Source organism: Cibotium barometz, chromosome 1 (assembly GCF_041138505.1).
Source record: "Cibotium barometz isolate CiBa-2024 chromosome 1, ASM4113850v1, whole genome shotgun sequence".
Taxonomy (NCBI): domain Eukaryota; kingdom Viridiplantae; phylum Streptophyta; class Polypodiopsida; order Cyatheales; family Cibotiaceae; genus Cibotium; species Cibotium barometz.
The window spans coordinates 55,015,825-55,039,412 of NC_141046.1; the positions used below are offsets into that span (position 1 = coordinate 55,015,825).

Below are 23,588 nucleotides of genomic sequence, written 5' to 3' on the forward strand. Positions count from 1 at the left end.
AGGGTTTTTTGGCGGAGATTGTGGCATTCTTATAGGAAGCCACAGATTTCCTCCTTTATCTGGGTTTCTCTTCATGGTGGTCTGGCCACCAATCAGTGGAGGTCAGTTTTACTGGTGCTTGCCCAGCATGCCCTAGATGTGCAGGAGTTTCGGAGTCAGTTTACCATTGTTTATGGGAATGCAGGGAAGCACAGAGGGTTTGGTCTGCGATTGCACACCTCTTTGGTAGGATTAAGAGGGATGCTATCATTTCTTTTGGTTCTATTATTTGGTTGACACAGTCTGGGCCACAACTGAAATTCGAGGGGACTAACAGGAGCTTGGCCATTATGGTTAGGCAAGGAGTTGCTCGGCAGTGTTGTCTTCAGGATTTGCCACTTTCACACTTTGTCCCTCCGGCCCAGAGGTTAGACAATTCTTGGGAGATTATTGCTAGCATCTCAGCCTGGAATATCTGGAAGGCTAGATGCACCGAGGCTATTGAGGGTACTCCCGTTCTTGTTTCTCAGTGTCTTTGCAGGATTTGGAGTGATATTATTCACACCATCATGGCTACCTGGGCCAGAATCCAGGGATCTTCGAGGGCTGCGGAGAGGAAGCGCGGCCAGTTTATGAGAGAGTGGGACATTGGTATCTTTTTCACGTCCTCTCATTCGGAACCCTATTGGCAGCACAGGGCTCCTGATTGGTTGAGATCTCCACCTTTCTTGGTGTGAAATCTCCATTTTGTAAAATTTTTTCATTCTTAATAGAAGTCTCCTTTGGGAAAAAAATAAAATAAAATCTCTGTATGAGGCGGAACTAGCGGAACTGCCCTCTACTGGGAATAATCATAATCTGTCCTGGGGCAAAAGTGCGCCAAGTGGGCGCTGACCCTCTTCTCCATGTGACACCACTTTGTCCGAGCGTGAGAGTATGTGTACTCCGAACTCCATCGATCACAATGGAGGTACCTGTAAGAAAGGGGAAGAGGTACTACGATAGAAGTATGCATGAACACAAAAAGAAGCACCTCTATGTTGGAGGCTACCATCTCCCCGTCGTAGTCTCTGTGGCCTAATCCTCCAAGCTCCATCCTAGCCAATGGCCATAGATGGGTGAGCACGTCGATGATGCGAAGATCGTGAAGATGATGGGAGAGCTCAACTGCCTGGCCCTGGATGGCAGCCATTGACTCTCAGTCCCACTCCGTCCTCGGGGCTGCACTCAAAGGGAAAGAGAAGATCATCGCGCCATTCCTTGGCGTAAAGGGTCTCGAGTGGTGAAAAACCACACACATCCGAATAGGGGCTACTGTCTCCTCAAACAATCTGTCCCTTCCGCTGGAAGACATTGGAAGAAACTATAATCCACAGGCTGCCCCGAGATCTTGGGGGGCCCACTGGGGGACTTTGGTGGGAGAGCCCTCACCGGGGAGGCGGCATAGTAGCATCGTAATGCGTTTCAGTTGGTTTGAAACGGACTGAAATGTTTCGTAAAAGTTTCATTCATTGAAATGTGTTTTTTATCCGACTTTTTTTCCCAAAAAAACGTCTTATCACTTGCGTCAACTTTTCGTTCGTGGCACACATTTCGAGTAGGAGGTTTGTCAGCTGTCCCGACTCTCGATGCTGCCGCCTGTTTATGGTTGGCCGATTCGTCATGACTCACGACTGCTGTCCACCCTCATGAGTCACGACTGTTGGCTGACTGCTGTCAACTCTCACCACTGCTGGCCGACTAGTCACGATTTCTGGTCGACTATTGTCCACCTTCATGACTGCTGTCCTAGCTTGCTGCCAAGCCTCAAGGTAAGCCTAGGTGATTTATTTTCCTTTTGTATATGTTTCTATACTAATAACTATATAGGCTGCTCTAGCCTGCTGCCTGCAGCCTTCTGCCCTTTTTTTTGGCATATGCTTCTATATATGTGCAGCTATAGCCTATGGCCCCATAAATACTATGGGTGTACCGTGTTGGCAATAGTTATTAGGGTGTAAAATCAGGCTTTTTTTCCTACAACTAAAATGCGGATTTTTTCCCATGGCCTATGCTGGCAACATGGTATTTCTCTTGCAACTTTGCAACACGGGAGAGCAAGTATGTAGGCTCAGGCTCAGGAAAATGGAGGTGCAATTTTTGTGCAGAGGTGCATCCTGGCAACATTACAGGGTTGAAGGCACACTTCACACATACAAAGGGCCATGGGGTGGGACCTTGTAAGGCCGTACCAAGGCACATTTATGAAAGCCTTAAGGCTTGGAAGGCTAAGAAACTAGGCCTTCCTGTCGAGGAGATTGTGGATCTTGAGCATTTACGAGAGCATGCCATGACTGTGGAAGAGCAAGATTCTACAATAGGTGACATGCAAAGTGAGCATCATGGGACTTTTACTATTGGGGGTAGCTCTAGCTCACAACCTTGGGCAAAGAGAACAGCTTTACGTTTGTTGAAGAAAGGGCATGTGAAGGCAGGGTTTCAAAAGGTTGCTATGAAGGAGGCAACAAGGGAGATAACCAAGCTTTTTGTGTAGTGTGCATTGTCCTTCAATATTTTGCGGACTCCTCGATGGAGGACAACAAGCAATCTCACGCATAGGTTGTGAGTGGGATGGTCCTTCATATAAGGCCTTGTGTACTATAGAGCTTCGGAGAGAGAAGCTAGCAGTTTAGACAAAGATGGAGCCTCCTAATGCTACTTGGGTAAAGTATGGGTGTACTTTGATGTGTGATGGCTGGTCTGATGTGAAGAAGAGGAGTGTTTATAACATTTTGGTCTCCTCATGCAAAGGCACTATGTTTATTTGTGCCATAGATGCCTTTGTGGCGGGGACAATGGTGATAGGGGAGTTCATCTTTAGGTGTATACGCCAGGCTATATAGGAGATTGGTCCAGACAACATTGTGCAGGTGATAACAGACAATGGGGTGAATTTTGTTTCCATGGGAAGGATGGGAAGGATGCATGAAGAAGAGTTTCCCAAGATTGTATGGATACCTTGTGCTGCACATAGCCTTGATTTGATGATAGAAGATGTGGGAAAGTTGGATTGGGTGAGAAACATTTTTTCTGTAGCCTCTAGTACGGGGAGCCACCAAGAGGCCGAAAGTGCTGAGCATGTATAGAACCAATTTTGATCTTGAGCTCTCGAAGCCATCCAAAACCCGCTTTGCCTACATGTTTATTGTGGTGGAGAGGCTTGTGAGGGTGCCCATGGCCTAATGTGTAGATATGGAACTAATGCTGGGATCGATTCATAGGCCAATCCATAGAGTAGCACACATTTTGCATCCTCTTTGGAGAAGTGAGAAGCAATACTTGAGTGAAGAGCTAGAGGCAGGATGGAGCTCTTACATTTTGAGGCTAGTGGATGGTGATGTGCAACTTATGACAAAGCTAGAGGATGAGCTTCTCATATATCAGAACATTAGCCATATGTTTGGACGACCAACAGGACAACTGAGGGACACGATGGGAGAAATATGGCATTGGTACTCCAGACTTGGTAAGTAACAAGTTACCAAGTATAACTTTTCTAAGAATATTGACAGTCTTATACTTCTATTCAATGATGAGAATGGTGTTGATTTTTATTTGCGGAGACGCATTGCCATGAGAGTTCTCTCACAAGACTATAGTTCAGGACCTTGTGAGAGAAACTGCAGTACATGGGCACTTTTCCACACCAAGAAGAGGAATAGACTTTGAACTGCATGGTTGGAGAGGCTTGTGTTCTGTCGTTGCAACTTGCAATTGATAGAGCAAAAAGGCAACCCCATCGAGCCTCGCAAGGAGATCCCCGACATCCCTTAGGAGAGAGATCTATTCTATGTTTTATGAGGAGATTACAGCTACATCTCATGGTACACGATCCCAGGCACTTGCTAGTACTAGTGCGACACCATTAGATCATGAGGATGAGTCATTTGAGGACTCAGCCAGTGGTACTAGTGAGAGTGAGGATGAGCGTGATGGAGAGGATGATGAGGATGATGGACAGGAGGATGAGTCTTGAACTCTTATGACCCTTGAGTCATTTATCTATGTACTTTTTTGGATTTGGTGGGACATTGTGTGATTGTCATGACTCTTGGGAGTCATCATGGGTTATCTTTATTATGATGTTTTTTATCATTGTGTTAAGTGAAGTACTAGGCTCTTGGTTGCTAGAGGGATGAATATGGGTGTTGCTTTCTAGCATTGGTTACAATGAATCCAATGTGTTTTCTCATGAGTCATGTTTTTCAAGTATTCTGCTTGCTGAAATAGGGTAAGGACTAAACGCTTTTTTCTTGTATTGTTGTACATTCTATATATATATATATATATGCATTTTTGTTTAAAACTTTTTTTTACTGTTTCAAAAACATATGAAACGTTTCTGAAACCCGTTTCAAATTAGGTGTTTCTGAAACTCCTGGTAACTATGGGAGGCGGCAATGGTCATCTCAACCGGCTCAGAGAAACGGTGAATCAAGCGGCGAACGGAACTCGCCGGTTGCCTCCGCTCCGGGTCGGGGGGATTGCTGGGAGTCGACGGGAGTGCTCTGGAGAGGCGGAGGGTGGGCTCTGATGAGGAGGATGGGGCAGAAGGAACTGCTGCGAGTAGAGTCGGGGGTGAGGATGGGGGCGGAGAGGCCGGAGAGGAGCGCTGCTAGGAGATATCCATCGGAGAGGACGGTTGTTGGGAGAGGCTCGCCGGGGGCTCAGTGGGGTCCACCGGCCTTATTGGGCGTTGTGTAAGCCCAACGGAGTGTGTAGTTACAGATGCAACTACGTGTATGAGAGATAAAGATAGAGAGAGAGAAGGGGGAGAGAGATGGGAATAGGGGGTTTTCACACAGTACACCACGCTAAGCGGGGAACATGCCCCACCTCCTCTTCAGGAATTTATTTAAGGAACAATCTACAGGCTTTTCCAAGCCAAGAACAGTACAACAAACGAATACATTATCAAACAAAGTGTCGATGTTGAGATCGAGAAAACTGATGCCCACGAGGATGACCCACAAGAGACTTACACTGGGCTAGTACCAAAATCCAATGAATCCAACTGATGTTCCCAAGTATCCACAAAAGCTCTTTGTCCTCAATCCAATCCGGACAAGGTAATCCCAAGATTCTCCCACATTGAGATGGGTATATATCTCCACAAGAAAGTCAGCAACTGGCGGGGGAACTGGAGGCGCAGGCAGCGTACTGTAGCAGTAGCTGGTGGTGCAGGTGGCTGACAGTAGGCAAAAGTGGCACAACACCAAAAAGCGGCGTTGCTTTCTTGGCGGAACAGAGGCAGAACAGGGGGCTGAAGGGTGGTGCAATCCAATGAAGCAACGATGGTTATAGGTGTTGCAGAGGTGGCCACCTATAGAAAGGAGGAGGTAAGGTGATGAAGATGATGTTCTTGCTTTCCCCAAGGGAGTTCTCCACGCACTTCTTCTATAAGCCTTCAAGAGTTCTTCCATGGTCCACCAAGAGGGTACATAGTCTTTAAATACTTGAGGGGATGCCTGCTTTTATCCATGTTTTACTTTTGCCTTTAATCCGTAGCTTTTGTTTTATTCCCGTGCTTTTTGATTTTGCTTTAATAATAGTCAAAGTTCTTGATTTACGCTTTTACAACTTTAGGGCCTTGCTTTTTGGCCCTGGAGCTGCTTTTTGAAAAAGCGGCTTATAGCTTTTTGACTCAGTTCGACGTGCTCTTTCCAACGGTGCCCTCAGCTTTTTGATCAACAAAGTTTGACTTTTACTTTTTCTTGCTTTTTAACCCAAACGAGTGCTTTTTCTAATTCTAGCTTTAGGAACCCTGTTTCCATGTGTCCATCATCCTGTCCATGTGTCCGGGCATGAGTTCTATCATGTGAAAAGAGCACGGAGGACCAAATGGTTTTTAGCACGTATGACTGTAACAGCAGAGATTGAAGCCATGCCCGGAAAAACATCAAGGAGTAGCATGGTTTTATTGTTTCTCTCTCCTATTCTATATTAGTGGCAGTTTGTCCCTGCGCAAGCCGGATTCCGACGCTGAGATCTGGGGGAGAAATCTCGATGGAGAATCGGCCGCCAAACTAGAGGGGCCTGCTCTGTGATTGGAGGGGGCCCATCACCGATGGGTAAGTGCTCTGATAAATGCTCAAAACGGTTCTCTTACAAAATCGAATTCTTTTGTACTTTGCCAGCGTGGCGCTTGTGGCGACGACGCCCAGCTTTGTTGGTTGCCTGATGGCCCGGGCACGGGCCAACTGTTTGCCACTCTCCGGTAGTTGGGTCGTTCGCGGTTGGGACCTGATGCTCCGCTGCTTGAAACGTCTCTCTCTCTCTCTCTCTCTACCCCCTGGTGAGGATCTGCGCGGGGGTTTTGGGGGGGGGGGGGGGAGTGGGGGTGGGAACCACTGGAGGCGGTCTCCTGGATTGGTGCCGAGGGGAAAGCTCTAGCTAGATGTCCCATCTCTACGGGAATATATCAACAAATATAGGCAACTTATGTTGCAGATCATAGATATGCATTATACAGATAGATTACACGGGTTTCTATTCGGATTGCGTGACTGGACCTGCAGAGAGATCGAGAAGCAGGAGCTTGAAAATTATGAGGCGGCACTCACAATGGCAAAACGGCTCTCCGACATTGAGAGCAAGAAGTGGCAAAGCAAAACCAGTGCAACAGGAACAGGAGGATGGAATGGTGTCAAGCCTCAGTACAGGAATGATAATTCTGCTAATGAAACCCAGGGAGAGACCTCTGGGACAAGTACAAGCGGGGCAAGGTCGAGTGGACCTTTCGTACCCCGAACCTATGGGAGTAATTCAGTGAATAGAAACTTTGTGCCGAGGGGACATCCCAGTCAACTAGTACAGGGGGATTTTCCAATACTGTAAGGCGTCCTCTCCCTCCCCCGACACGCTCGTGCAAAAATTGCGCAGGTAATCATTATGACAGTGAATGCCCTCATTGACCTGCACAAAGCCGGGTTACCACCGTTCAAGTCCAAGGGCAAGAGGATAATTATGAACGGATGGATCGACTGAGGATCACCGAGATTGAGGATGTAGAAACCTCGTCTTGACGAGGCGATAGCCCACCAAGGGTAGGAGCAGTGCAGGCAATACCGAAATGCATGGCAGCTCAATTATCGATAGTACAAAATGTGTATGTTGAGGCTAGTGTGAATGGCCTTGAGCAGAATATCATGTTGGATATGGGAGCCACACAATTTTTCATCACCTCAAACTGTGCCAAGAGACTAGGAGTGAAGTTGTGTGACTCCAATAAACTGTCAGTGTCTTTCGCACAAGGGCAGGATGATAATGTAAAGATGGCATATAATGTGCAAGTGCAAGCAGGCGCATGGAAAGTGCGAGATCTCCCTGCAACTGTGCACATTCATAATGCATTTCATATCAGCCTACTCAAGAGGTCTGTATCCGATACCCGTTTTGGTTGCCATGTACTGATGCTTGTCGATGGTGCCACTCCCGCCGCTACGCCTTTTGAACCAGAACTCTCATTGAAATCTCAGTTCAGGCGGGGCACGCCAGAATTCTATGTTAAGTGGAAACACCGCTCCATGACAAATTGCACATGGGTGCCAGAAGGTAAAATGATTAAAATGGCACGTCCGTTGGTTCTGCAATTTTACAACATCTTGCCCGTTGAGGATGATATACAGCCAGAATAATGGCTTGAACGGGACTTCAAGCTCTTCAAAAGGGGGTTGTATGTGAGGCGTGGGATTCTTGGGATTCCTATCCGACCTCACATGGTGCTCTCAAGGTATGCTTGGGGGTCCCGAATTCTTTGCCTCTATATGGGAGTACCTTGAGGTGGAGTAATGTGGCCTAGCCCGACCTCTCCTACTTCGTTTAGATACAAGACGGCTTGTGGGCAAGGGATCCCGCGCCTCGGATACCCATAAGTCTTTTCTCTCATCACTCTTGTGATCCCCATTGTAATCTCGTCGCGTGTCGGCATTGAATTAATACAAGTTTTTTGGGTTTGAAGTCCGCATTTGGTTGATACCGTTTTTCACTGCAGTTTGTACGTTTTTGGTCATATCTCCTTCATCCGGTGTCCGTTTTCGAAGTTCTAGTACTCAAAACGACCGGCTCGTCGTCCTCTTCGAGACGAGCTATAGGTCTTCGTGTGCAGCATTCAAGAAGTACTCTGTGTTTTCAGTTTTGTACTGGATCTTCCTAGTCCCGAGCGGGAACTCGGACCCAGAACACGACCTGAGATCACCGCTCCGTGACATCTAGTACCATATACAAGGTAACTCCCATCATGGGGTGCTTTATGGGTTGGCCCATGTGCACATGCCACTTTAATGCTTCTATGTGATTGACCTAGTGCTAGGTTGACTTCTTACATGCTCCTATATGATGAATTCTCCAAGTGGGTAAGAGGACTGGCACATGCAGACGCTCTAATGCTTGGATGACTGACCTACGTAGCTCGGGCCTTACATGTCTTGGACTTGGGCTCACAATGGGGTCACGACATACGTCAAATATCCCTAAAAAGGGTATTAATACTATATGATGCTACATAAAATGATGAGTGAGTGCGTCACATAGCACCATAGTGTAGGGTGCTTGTGACATTCCCTCTTGCTTAGCTTGGCGGCGAGTTCATGGCTTCCAAGTAGTCCAACAATATCTGCGGGTGGAAGTACTCTTCATCTAGCCATAGAACCATGATTCCATCTGTGGAGGAGAATTTGCTCGGGCTTAATGACTTCGGCTTCCTCAACCATCACTGGCTGTTGGTCGTCGTGTGGTCATTCAGATGAAACATCTTGTTACCCCACCCATCATACTTGATCCAGATACTCTCATTGCTGAGGCACATGAGTAGATCCTTTATGGTTACATTTCGATGATTATGTTATTAAACACGTCTACAATGGCATACCCTCTCTTTTCATGCAATCATCACTATGAGTTCACTCCAGGGACGAACTTTTGCGTTAAGTTTCTTGTTTTTCATGCCGGTGATCACGGTACATTGGATGCATTAGCATGGTCTAGTACACCCTTGCGGTCTTTAATGTAAGAGGTTAATAATTTTCTTCTCATGGATGGCTGCATATAGATGCATGGATATTGCTGAATTATTTGTCTGCAGGCTGCACAAATGCAAGCACATGGCTCCTGTTAAGATCGCCGTTTTCATCTTGTGGTTGTTATGTTATGTTTTTTGTTTTTTCAAGAAATACTCCTGTAATAATCTTGTGTGTTGCTTGACAAGTTATGTTGTGCTTGTAGGTTCTGGAAGGAGGGCTAAGAGACAAGCCAGGGAAAGCTCGAGATTATTATCACACCTGTTATTGCCTCAGTGGACTATCTACAGCTCAGTATTCCCTATCAAAAAGACTGGGTGCATTACCACTTCCCTCTAGTGTTTTGGGCCCATTTGACAACCTGCTGGAAGCAACTCATCCACTTTGCAATGTGGTTTTGGAAAAATATGTCTATGCCCGTTGGTTTTTCACTAGAATTTGACCTGTACAGATGGAGCGTTGATTGTGATTTCATGCCATGATAGAGAAAACAAAGACTACAGATTTATACCCAAGACAGCAACTAGGGTCTCACAAGAAAGAAACAGTTAACTTGTGATGTTAAGTACAATATTGGAGACTCTTGATGTTTGTGGTAGAACTAAAAACAAAACCATACAGTTTTTCATCTAGAGTGGCCATGTATACTGTAATCGCTGGCCATGTATACTCTAACCCCTTGCACATAGAGCAAGAAGCTGTAGTAGCTGTGTATTATTTGGGGTGTCTCATAAGTATTACGTATTTGAACGAGCATATGCATGAAGGGGGTGAGCCGCAAATGTGCTAGATTGATGTGGCCAAATGCATTTATCATGTAAAAGTAAGGAGCCATGGTAGCTGGCCTATTCCTTTGGGTTGTCTCCTGAGTGTTCTATCCTTGACCAAGTGAGATTGGGAATCTTTGTGAAACTGTGCTAGAATGATGTGGTCTTGGTAGAGGGCCATGCTTTTTAAAAGGATTATGAAAAGGGGTATCATTATTTTTGGAAATTTTGGCTATAAGGTTCCCATCCTTGATAGGTATGATGATCGCCTAAAAGTGATCAATAGGGGGCCTAAGATATGGTAGGTTGCAAAAAAATATGGTTTTTCAAAGGGATATACATATGTTCTAAATAAAAGGCGCCTTTAAGAAAAGTGGGGGAAGGGGCCTAAAACAGGGGGATGGTGTCGATCTTTGGTTACAAATTTTGAGAGGTCGTTCCATTAAAAAAAAAACATTGATAAATGATTTATTACGTGTTGAGGGTTTATTATGTGAGTCATGGAATTATTGTGACTTGTGTTGGCTCTATCGTAGAGGGGTGAGGTCTAGAACCTTGAAACTCGAGTTTTTGCCAAGGTTTGACTTTAAAGTTCTTTTATTTTCAAAAGTCCTGTATTTCATCAAAGTTGTATTACATTTTCTTTGTTGAGTGGGAGAAGAGCATATCGGGAGAAGTAGACCATTGTCTTCTTAAAGTTCATGGTGAATCAAAGTTAAGGATAGACACCTGATTAAAGATATCAATTAAGGATAAGGATAGACATGAGAAAATAAACAAAACTTAGTAACTAAATCATTTGATTAATCAAGCTCTCATTGGAATAAGATCTAACAAGTACAACCCTTTTATAGCCTGCAATGAGCGAGACCTTAGGCTTTTCCATATGCTATAATCATGTGACGAGAGCACATGTGGGTAGCACATTCCATGTGGATAATTAATGAGACAGAGACCTTTTGACTCATGTACCATTCCGTCAAATAACCTTTGGTTAAAGCAACCTTAAGTTGCAACCAAACTTGTAAATAATAGTTTGGGTATCTTAAAAATCTATTCTCTTTGATTGAGAATGACCTCTTTTATGTAGTACATTTAAGTAAAATTATGCCATATGAATATGAAAACTTGGCATACTAAATGCATGTGATATACTAAAGTTGCAACAACCAAACTTGTAAATAATAGTTTGGGCATCTAAAAAATCTATTCTCTTTGATTGATTCCCTAGAATGACCTCTTTTTCTATTTAAGCTTAAGATGAGATTTTTTATGTAGTACATTTAAGTAAAATTATGCCATATGAATATGAAAACTTGGCATACTAAATGCATGTGATATACTTGTATATTTTGAATAGTCCTCCCTAATTTTTTATTAGTGTTAATGTGTATTCTGATTGTGTTTGAGTTCTCTTTGTATAAAATCATGAAATGGATTCATGGATTGTAAAAACTCTTTTTGTTTGTATCCATAATTTTTCTCATCATGAAGAGGAATTTTGTAAAAAACCATGGGGATGGCCATTGGTTGCAATGTCAAAATTGATATCTTGAGTGTCACATGTTTCTCTATGTAATACAATTTAACCATCGCTTTACGCAATCTATTGAAATTAAATCAAGCATAGTGGAACATAAGTTTTCATGAATATATTCTATTTTAACTAATTTATCATGTTGGTGTGTTTTAAAATTATCACCGTCGACTAAAATGGATTCACCCGTACGACCTACCATAAGGTGCTTCGCCATGATATCCGTGCTAATGGGCACTTATCTTTTGTAAGACGACATTGGAACATATAACTGGCCTCACCTTGCTTAATGTCAAATAGGGAAAGTGTAACGACTTAGTGTACATAGTTGCTTAAGACTAGCAACAGAGATTGGACCATTTTCAAGTGTGGCCAGCCTAGTGTGGAAACTAGTCACTTGTATATAAGTCATTTTTGATAATAAGCAATACATAATCGTTCCCTTGTAATAGTTGACTAGTGACCTCTCCTCTTTCCTCTTCTTGCTTTCTTGTATGCCATGCAATCTTACTTTCTTAATGGATGTATGCTAGATAGGTTTGATTGTAGATTTTCTTCTTGCATTAGCGTCTTTTTCTTCCCCTGCCTTTTGTGAGAGAGAACCACCGCGAAGACGGACTTCTTCTTGCATCCATCAAGGTATAGAGAGCTCTCCCTTCATCCCTTGGCAAAGGAGCATTTCGTTGTCACAATGGAGTGAGGATGTGACGGACGAGCTAGCGCACCCACATAGGTAAGTTGAAGATTGTGACTTTGACTTGACGACATGTGCTTTGGCAAGGCTTGTTGAAAGAGTGAGTGACGAAAAGCATGTGAGAGCATGTGCTAATGAGCACACTAGAACTAGTGCAAATGTGCACTCAAGGAAAGAATATGAATAAAAAAGCACGGTGCATAATAGCCCAGAACTTTAGTGATGAGGTTATACATGCATTGGATAGAAAAGTCGAAGAGGATGAAGCAATGGTAGTGCCTCTTAAGAGTTTCAACAAAGAACCTTATGAGGCCCTTGTCACGACATCAAAGAATGTACCCCAACCAACCTACAAGGGATTGAAGCATCCTTGCTAGACTCTACAAGAGCAAGAAAGAGCCAAGGAACGAAAGAGAGATGGCCCTCTACACAAGACGAGGAAGCTCCACATCGATAAGAGGTAGAGGAATAGGTTACAGACCCATGATATCATATACATATTGTGCCATACAAGGCCATGAAGAAAGGTATTGCAAAAACAAGGGTAAACCTTAGTGTTCCAAGTGTAAGAAATATGGTCATGAGATGAAGGCAACTATTGGTCAGCAAACTATGTATCCACTTAACCTAATCAAGAAAATAAAGATAAATGAGCCAAAATAACTCATCAAATATCTCTCATTGTAAGAATCCTACACCTGTACCAACCATACCATAGGCTCAATTCCTAGATTTTCATGACCCACGTGGGCTTAGTTCATACATGGAAGGAATGAGTAACGTTCATATAAAAAAGGACGTGAGCCTACATACATGAGTCTACACATGTGTGAGCCAAGAAATGCATGTCTAGAGGTGTGAATTTGGACACATGAGATTCTAGAGACGTGAGTCTAGAGGTGTGAACCTGCACACATTAACACTTGCATACATAAGTCTAAAGGCGTGAATATGTATATTTGAACACTTGTAAACGTTGACCTGCACATGTGACCTTACATACATAAACCTAGACACGTGTGTCTATAGACTAGACACGTGTGTCTATAGACTTGAGTTTGACACAAAAAAAAAACCCGTATCTAAAACCATTTTCATACCTCATCCTCTAGAAGCACCATGGACCTTTGATACGAACTTGATATGGACTATTATTCTATATAAAGCACTCAATACGAGAACCAAGCCACAAAATCATCGATTTGAATATTTTTACCATTTGACATTAGACTAGGCTCCCACCATCTATATTGTGAGACACGATGATGGCAAAGTGGAGAGGACATACGCCTAGAGGCGTGAATATGCATATTTGAACACTTGTAAACGTGGACCTTCACACATGAGCTTACATACATAAACCTAGACACGTGTGTCTATAGACGTGAGTTTGACACATGAACACTTGTATACATAAGTCTAGAGGTGTGAATATGTATATTTGAACACCTCCGAACGTGGACCTACACACGTGAGCTTATATATGTAAACCTAGACACGTGTGTCTATAGACGGGAGTTTTGACACTAAAAAAAACCCGTATCGAAAACCATTTTCATACCTCATCCTCCAAAAGCACAAGGGACCTTTGATACAAACTTGATAGGGACTATTATTTTATATAAAGCACTCTCAATATGAGAACCAAGCCACAAAAAACCATCGATTTGAATATTTTTACCATTTGACATTAGACTATGCTCCCACCATCTATATTGTGAGACACAATGATGGCAAGGTGGAGAGGACATGCACATAATGCTCTCTTAAAGTGTTATAATTGAAACCACACATTGTCACACATATGGAGTTTATATTACACATTTTCCTCACATATGTGGGAGATGCTAGGACATCGATACCTTTCTCTTGCAAATTGGGAAGACCTTGCCATTTTTTATTTGATGAAACATGGACTCCATCACGATAAGGAACTCACGTCCTTATACTTAGCTAGCCATTTGGCTTGCAACATGCTTTTTTAGCATACACATGATCCGTTATTGATTCCATCTCATAGGCCATATTCCGCCTCAATAGATGATATTATAATATCTCCCTCCCTCCCTCCCTCCCTCCCTCTCTCTCTCTCTCTCACACACACACACACACACACACACGCACGCACACACACACACACACACACACGCTCTCTCTCTCTCTCTCACACACACACACACACACACGCACACACGCGCACACACACACACACATGCACGTGCACACACATAGACATGTGCATGCAAACACACATGCACACGTGTAGACACACACACACACACACATGCACGCGTGTAGACACACACACACAATTCACTCGTGCACACGTGTACACACACAACACACATACACACAATGCACTCGTGCACACGTGTAGACCCATGCATGCATGTGCATGCACACACACACACACACACATGCACGCGTGTAGACACTGGTGATCAGGCTGTAGTGGTGAAGGTAGCCGTGAAAGCTATGGAGGGTCAAATAGATAGAGAAAGACAAATACTCAAGAGAGATTGCACGACTCAATGATTAGTAGATTAGATTGATGTAAAGCCTTCACTAAGTACAATGCTTTTATAGCCTTTGGAGGTTCATCTAGATGACATCATTGCTTATGTCAAATAGGTATAATATCTAGATGTTCTAACCACCCTAAGAGTGGTTTCACACACCTACACACACATACATGGACACACAAACAGGGGTTCACACACAAGATGAGAGACACACATGAAGCTTCTAATACCCAACAAACCCCCCTTCTAAGCGAAGGTGGAAATGTTTGACAAAACTTTAAAAGGTCACACTCAATAATCTCTCCCTTAAGTTCATGGCCCTCACCCCTAGCATTAGTACCATGGGAAGCTACATAGCTTGGTCACACATGTACCAACTCCTATACCCCTGTACTTACCCCAGTTGCATTGACAATAACATCTCCTATGCAGCCCTCACCCCTAACAACAGTACCATGGGAAGCTACATAGCTTGGTCACACATGTACCAACTCCTATGCCCTTGTACTTACCCCAGTTGCATTGACAATAGCATCTCCTAGACACTCTAGCCCTAGCAAGACCTCACTCCAAATTTGGACTATCTGGGTTAGAACTAAGTGGAAAGCAAATCCTAGAAGTGAACCTACATTGGTTTACCAAGATTAAATGTGCACTCAACCTAAACAGGGATCAAGGTGAACCTACATTGGTTTACCAAGATTAAATCTGCACTCAACCTAAACAGGGATCAAGGTGGGAGTGGAGCATTATTGTCACGCACACAAAAAATGACTCACATGTCTATTACATATCTTTACTCGAGCAAAGCACCCTTGAAGCACACATAAACATTGAACATATAAAAAGGCAGGTAGAATCCCCTCTCGATGCTAGAGATGTTGCCCTTTTTTCAGTGACGTTTCTAGGATTGCGAGACTTGAGTCTCGTGTGCAAGGATGTTGATGACAATGAAAAAACTTGATGAAGAGGCTCATGGCAGTGTCAACGCAATTTATGTAGCACAATACAGGATGAATGAAGCCCAAAATTGCCTTCATTTTACCTCCCATGTGAATAGCCGCTACTAGAGGGCTCTTTTACACCAAGAAAAATGTGAAGACTAAGGTTTTTCAAATTTTAATAAACCTTTTTATGAGATTTCTCCGTGTGGACGTTAGCACACCGATCGGATGATGCTCCTACCGCTATCATCACCTAGCGTAGACGGTAGGAGATCGACAAGACGACTGCTAGATGTGAGTATGGCCACAATTTATGACATGTAGGGTACATGCATAGAGACTGTTGGGCATAGATGGAGGTGGAGTTGAAACGTTGGCGGAAGCTGAGATAACGTGCATAGCAGTAGAGATGCACATGTGACAGGAACCCTAGGGTGGGAACCAAAGCACTGATACCATATTGGTGACTAGGCCCTAGTGGTGAAGGTAGCCATGAAAGCTATGGAGGGTCAAAGAGATCCATGGCTCTCATCGTGTAGAGAGAGAAAGTCAAATACTCAAGTGAGAGAGAGATTGCACGACTCAATGATCAATAGATTAGATTCATCTAAAGCCTTCACCAAGTACAATGCTTTTATAGCCTTTGGAGACTCATCTAGATGACATCATAATAGGTATAATATCTAGATGTTCTAACCATCCTAAGAGTGGTTTCACACACACCTACACACACATACATGGACACACAAAGAGGGGTACACACACAAGACAAGACACACATGAAGCTTCGAATACCCAACACACGCACGCACGTGCACACACATATATACACACACACACACACGCACAATGCATGAAATGACTAGATAGCTTTTTATGATTTGAACAATGAACTCCTTACCCACTCCTCCTTGAGTCTACAACTTTAGCTTTATTGAGGTCCTTGGGACACTCAAACTCAAGAATGTACTCTTTAAATGGCTATTGAAGATAGTATGGAAATCAAGTTTTGTTTTTCGAGCCGGGGTCAGAAGCGAGCATGCTCCTTTAAGACTTGAACAGAGTATGGAAATCAAGCTATAGTACAAGGGGGCAAGAAGCCCCATTTATACAATGAAATTGAATTTCTATGCAAAAATGAACTAGTAAACGATATGTATATGGTGGGGTGTGTGTGTGTGTTTTTTAAAGTGTAACAACACTTTAAATTTCCCTTCCAAAGAAGTGATATGGATTTTAATGATTGGCTGAAAGTTGTCTTTATACAACAATTATTCTTCTAGTGCTTGCGTGTCTTAAACTAGTTGGATTTGGCAAGGTTTTAAATTTAGCCCCTTCCAAGATTTCAAAACTGAGATGTTTTAAGAATTGCATCTACTCAATGAGTATTACTCTACTCAACCACCACATTACAACAATGAAAAATCTCATCTTCATGCTTATTGAGGTTTACATCTTCAATTTTCTTTGGTGCCACTATACTGTCCACAATAGTAAGCTATTAAGCTAAGATATTAGATTACTTGTTTGCATGAAGGGGTCAATGTCACCACCACATGATCCACTCGCTTGTTACTAAACATAGCAGTAAGATTAGGGGGTTTACACATAGTTTGCGTACAAGAAGGGCTTCCCTCATCCATTCCTCATAGACATTCCTCATAGACGAGGAGTCTCCCTGATCCATCACAATATTTTCTTGCCCAATCTTTCTTTGCGAAATTCGAATGTAAACGTCCTTAGTCCTTAGGCTGGGTTCACAAAGGAGTGCTTACTGTGTGAAGGAAAAAAGGCTTGGAGAAAGACACATGCAACAGTTGTCCGGATGGGAAGTTGTGTGTCAATGAAGGGAGGTCGACTGAGTGGTGGACATCTAACAACATTTCACAAAAGGACAAACAAATGTGTAATTTGACAAACTTGAACCCGAGGATCCATCGCACATCGCGCAGTGAGGCTTTAAACCGTTCGGCCTATGCAAATGAGGTTTCCCACTGTTAATATAAGAATTAACTAGTGGCTTGACCCGTCCCTAATGGGCAAGAGTATTCTTATTTGTCGATCACAAATCAGTGTAGTAGAGAGAGGTGTTGCTCTAAAGTCCCAAGATCACAGGTCGCAAGTCCTCATTTTGCTCTAGAGAGGTGTTGCTCTAGAGTCCCAAGATCACAGGTCGCAAGTCCTCATTTTGCGAAAGCAATGGCATGCATAGGTGTGTTTTTTTTTCTTACTTTCTAATTCCAAACAATTGAGAAAAAAACGCTCATCTTCGAAGGGTAAGTAAGGATAAGCCTTATATTTGAAGCCCATGTGGACCCCATGGTCCCTAACTTGCCAACCTTTATATAAACACACCATACTTGCCATATATATACTCCTAAAGCACTTAATTTCATTTCATTGAATAAAGCACTAAACGGCATAAATAAATAGCCAGCATTTCAACCCAAAATAATGTTGACAATCTCAACACACCTGAACAAAGCTTTAAAACAATCTTCGGACAACTAGATTATCTCTCCTTAGAAGCCTATACTCCTCACCTCCATCTGGCAAAAAAACATTAGCTAGTGTAAGATAAAATTTTCGTGGAAAAAAAAGAAGAAAAACAACAAAACCTTACAGAACTCATTTGGTGGATCAATATTTGAGGCGAATGGGGTTTGAATAGGCTTGTAGATAGCAAACCGAAAAATTTTGTATTGTCCAGTGCCTATGACTCAAAAATATAACCTATTAGGCTTTTCATAGTCCACAAACATTACATGTACATGAAGTTGATCCACGATCTTTTGTAATCTCAGACTATAAATTCAAAGGAGCCCAATGCTCTCGTTGTAAGGGTCTCGACCATACAAACCCAACAATAGTTTGGGTTCTAAAAAATAAAGATATTCCCTGTTATGAAAAGAATGTATCAATAGCAATATAAATTCATCAAACAGAACACAAAACCCACATAAAAAATAGGTTTTTATATATACCGTAAAACACCAGTGCTCTCTAACAGTTCGATAATTAGAGATCCTGATGCTTGTTCTTCCCAAAATGGAGGGTCTACAATTCACCCATGAATATTACATAGATTATGGAAAACAAAAATACCTAAATTATAGCAATCTAAAAAATAATTACCTTCAATATCTTGGCCATCACCATAAACAAATGAAAATGATCTCCTTGCCACCTCCATCCTAAGAAATATACCCCTGATATCAAATATAACACTCACAATGCTAATAATTTACATAACACTTTAAGGTCTCTCTCTCTTCCTCCCTCTCTCTCTCTCTATATATGTTTAGTATTTTGTGCCAAGCAAGAAAAACAAATAAAAGCAAGTCAAAGTAAACGTTTGCTTATACAAATGTCCAAAAATAACAAATAGGAACTCACCTACACCCATCCGCCATCTCAACAATTAGAACCACCTCTTGAAAAATGACGGGGCACTCTCTTTTGTGGATCTATATGGTATCTTTAGCTAAATGCAAGTAGGTTTATACACATGAATTCAATAATACCAAAGAGAGAAGCATCAATGTGAAAGATTGCACAGAAAGACAACATAGATTACACATGTTACATCATTGGAAACATTTTTTTCATTGATACAGATATATCTATGATTGTAGTCTCCAATATTTGTAAGCTGCTATATCAATAGCTTGTTCTCTACCTTTTGGGCATAGATTAAATTTACATCCTGATTTATGCCATTTGGAAAACCTCCTTGTAGACAACATTGGTTGTGAAGACTTCGATTGTTGAACCTTCTATGGTGCTTTCATGTTCCATATGATGATTTACACACACTTTCAGATGATCTAACACGTGACATAGCAATGTAGAACTGTCCATGTGTGAATACTTGTGTGGCCAAGTAAAGTCCCAATACACTCAATGTTTGTCCCTGGGACTTATTTATTGACATACCAAAGGTTAACCTTACAGGAAATTGTCTCCTCATGTCAAAAGGCAATTGCAGCATAGTAGGTATGAATGTTATCCTCGGAATAAAGACCCTGTCTCCAATGTTGGTACTTGTAATGATTTTTGCTTCTATCACCTTTGAGTGAAATTGCTTACATATCAATCTGGTACCATTATAAAGTCCCCGCGAGGATCCAAGTTGCAGAGCAGCATGATAGGAGCATTAATCTTTAGAATCAAGCGATGAGGAGGGTAACCACCACCTAAGTTCAAACTGTTTAAGTACTCAATTGGGTACAATATTGCGTCATTCTCAGAAGAAGCAACCGAATCAGCACTGAGGTATTCTCTTTCAAGACCGGGCAATGCACTCAAGGCTAGCTCATTAACCTCATCAATCTCTAGATTTCGTGGTGCAAGTATAGTATGGTCTTTAAAGAGGCATCCATATTCCTCCACCCTCTAAAGATCTTTGTATACCCATTTTACCAAACCAAAATGGAGTTCCCACCATATGGATCAACATTTGTGGTGGTATAACCACTCTGCCTTCATTGTTTGGATGGCCTATAGAGCTGTCTCCAATTTTTAATGTCCATTTGATAAATTCTTGTTCCATACAATCATAAGAGCTCTATCTAACCCGCATGTTTTGGGTGAGCTTTAGAACTTTCACATATCTCCAAATATGTGACCGGCATAACGTTGCATCAACAATGTCCTCACGTGATCGCTTTGGCACAACCAATAAGATTTGCTTGAAGTCACCACCAAAGAGCATAACTTTCCCACCAAACATTGAATCACTCTACATAATGTCTTTCAATGTCATGTCCAGTGCTTCATATGCGTACCGATGCATCATTGGAGTCTCATCCCAAATATGTAACCTTGCAAGCTGCTTCAACACCTCCACTAATGGGCTGTTAGCTTTAATTCCACATGTGCTAGAAGCATTGAGCACCAATGAAATTCTAAAACGTGAGTGTGCTGTATGACCATTTGAAAGCAACAATGTATCTATTCCAGATGACGCATCTCCACATAATCGTGACAGCAAGGCATTATAAAGATAGGTTTTGCCTGATCCACCTGGTCCATCAAGGAAAAAAACACCACCCTAGTTCAAAGAAACAACCTCAAGGATAGTGTCAAATGCTCTTGATTGACAACTATTTAGACTCCTTCCCATGGAAACGGTTAAATCAGTCTGCTGAATAAGATCAAACATCATCTCTTTCATTAGCAAACCATTGTTGACACTGGCAACACAATCTATTGGGAACAAGCAACCCTTCAAAATCATGCAACCGCTTTCTATACTGTTGTAAGAAGTCTTGCATTTGCAAACAGAGCTTGATTCTTTGCTATAGAATGACAAACACCAACATTTGTACACCCTCTCTAGTACTGTAAGGTATGGAAAAAATCATCTGAAAGCTCGGTGGAGAATTTAAGGTGTCCAGGGAATATAGGCTCACAAAAAACTATTATAATGACAAATAATTGACGTAGCTAGAATCCTGTTTTCGGAAATGCAACTTCTTGGAGACACATATACCACTCCTCATCGCTCTCTAGCATTCCTCTGGCTTCACATGCAGCCTTAAAATAGGGATACAAATGTCCATTCACCGTTTGTAAATCCTCAAAAGATTTACAACCTTTGCACACAGTAAGTAACATGCGTAAGTAATATTGCTCACTGCACTCGAAGTAACATTACACATATTATTGATCACATTTCCTCTTTTCCTTTTAGTCCATGAGCGCAAAGCTGAATTCCACACCCAAGGGAAATCAACATATAGCAAGCTACTTGTATCCGTATACAATTGATTAGCTTTGAACCATTTAGTCAAAGATGTTCTTTGGTTTCTGGCACAACTAATCCCATCACGCAAATCATCCTGATCATTGAATATCACATTGTTCTACATTGGGAGATGGACATGCAACCTTTGTATATTAGGCTTTTCATCATGCAAATCATATTGGTATATGCGCAAGCATGCCTCTAACGTAGACATGTACTGCGCATCCAAATATTAACTAACCTCATCTCAATAATCTCATGTGTCTTGCAACTCTATAGTAGCTCTATCATGTCCTTTGTATACATACTTATACAAATACTTTACGGTAGTAATAGTAGAGCATACTTCAATGTTAATTGGGCTTTGTGCCTCATAGACAAAAAAGGGTTATATGGAACAACCCATCGACTATCCACCCTTTGATCCTTTACCTGTATGAAACTACCATCGTCTCTCCGCATGTCAGTTGGATATCCATTGTCATCAATGCTAGTAGTCTCATAAAATTTCGAGGGTACCGATGTTTGCACCTCCTGTTAACCATGCAAGGAGAATACATATTTAGTTCCCCACATGGTCCATGGACGTTACAATGACTAATTATGGTGTGCAACCTAGGAAACATCACCTTAGTTCAGCACATACTAACATATCATAGTGTGTAATCTCTATCGGTTTACTTCCACTTTCTAATATCAATAATATATGTGTATGTGGCAAGCCTCTTTTTTAAAATTCAATAACAGACACAAATCCCCACACCTTTCTAAATATTGCTTTTTTCACTAATAAGTGCATCATGTCCTTGTGTTTCTCATAAAAGACCCGAGCTATCAAGTCATGTCGATCTTGGGGAACCTGACCAGGCAGTAAGACATTGGTTATTTCCTACCACTTATTAGGATTGCAAGTGAAGGTAATAAACAAGTCAGGTTTACCCATCTTCCTAACAATTGCCATTGAATCTTGGTACAATTAATGCATATATCTAGGCCCCCCGGTATATGAAGATGGGAGAACTACCCTGCGCCCCAGCAATAACCCAGAGACTCTATTGACCCCATCACTTGAATTAACCATATCTGTAAGACCTTGGTATACTTCAGCACGCAATGCTTTCTGATTACTGTGTATTCATACTAATCTAGATTCTTCCATGCTACTATATGCATCAACGATGTATTGTTGCAATAGCCGACCACTGCGCAGAAGGCATGCATTTGTATCTTCCCTTATTTGTAGTCTATATGCATAATATTGCCGTTGAGTTACGGTATTTGTCTCCTCGTTTGAACCTTGTCTATTCCTACCATTGAGTAGAATTCCAACATGCCAACCATCCTCGCTTCAAGAAAATAGAAGAACATATAATAGAGGCATACACGAACGGTGCAGGTTAGATATTTTTTTTATAGCACCTGTGCGTGACACTATTTGAATATCTCTATGCTCCACACGTAAATCATGCCCTTGACCCAGCATGATTGCTACTACCTCACTTCGTGTAGGAACTAAGTATTGCCTTGAAGTTGATCACGCTTCAGTGAGATGACCATTCTCAGATCTGCATGTGGACTTAACTGCAACATTTCTCTCATTGTACGAAGAGCACATGTATACGGATTATATCCATACATCATTGTTTGCAACCTCTCAAGTACATCATGATATATAAGAAGGCATCCCATGAAGTCTATTCTCTAATTCATGCTCTGTATCATACACATATAGTTGGGTAAATTGAGGAGCCGCATCTCGTGTTTCATCAGGTATTATAGAACTAACACGATGATAGGTAGTACCATGGATTTGGAAATCAAATACTCCTCCTTCCCTAGTGAACTCATTATCCAAGTGAGCACCAAGTGAAACAAATGCCAAGGAATTATTGTAAGAGCAGATATTCTTTCTGTATTCCTTACTTGTATTTATCATTACCAAGCAGTAACTCAGCCAATGCAGGAGGTGGGTTTTCCAAAGGTAGCAAAGAGGCATTCCCACTTCCACATTTAGCTTTCTTGATGCCTCATATTTCCAAATTAGTGCATTAAAAAAATGGCACTTACAAGTAAGGGCTCCTAATGAGTGAAGAGCGCAATCTTCGGAATACACCACCGTAGTTGCTGGGTGCTTAATATTCCGAGGAAATGAATACGCATACCTTATAGAGTGACATTCGGATTTAATATCTTTCACATCACCAATGACACAACAAATAGCATGGAAATTATCATCCACGGGCGGCTCATTTAAATCAAATGAAAAAGAGCCTTGCTCTATATCTCTCTATGGCTGTACATTTCGATGTTCATTGATAGGTTCTTGAAGTACCATAGCAT

The 23,588-nt window shown here is 42.0% G+C and overlaps 1 protein-coding gene across 4 annotated transcripts in view; it reads left to right on the plus strand.

The window, feature by feature from the left end:
* ERA1 (Prenyltransferase family protein) overlaps positions 1–9,788 on the plus strand; it is a 67,012-nt gene extending 57,224 nt beyond the window's left edge. The window contains exons 14-15 of one of the 4 annotated variants that reach the window (XR_015266744.1): positions 8,967–9,024; positions 9,241–9,378. Coding sequence is in view for 2 of the 4 variants with exons in the window: in XM_086803473.1 (XP_086659599.1) it covers positions 9,241–9,477 (237 nt within the window). In the remaining 2 variants the exon portion in view is untranslated. Of the gene's footprint in view, positions 1–8,966; positions 9,025–9,223 lie in introns of all 4 variants that reach the window. The other 3 variants (XR_015266747.1, XM_086803479.1, XM_086803473.1) reach the window with 3 other exon arrangements.
* Positions 9,789–23,588: the final 13,800 nt, after the last annotated feature.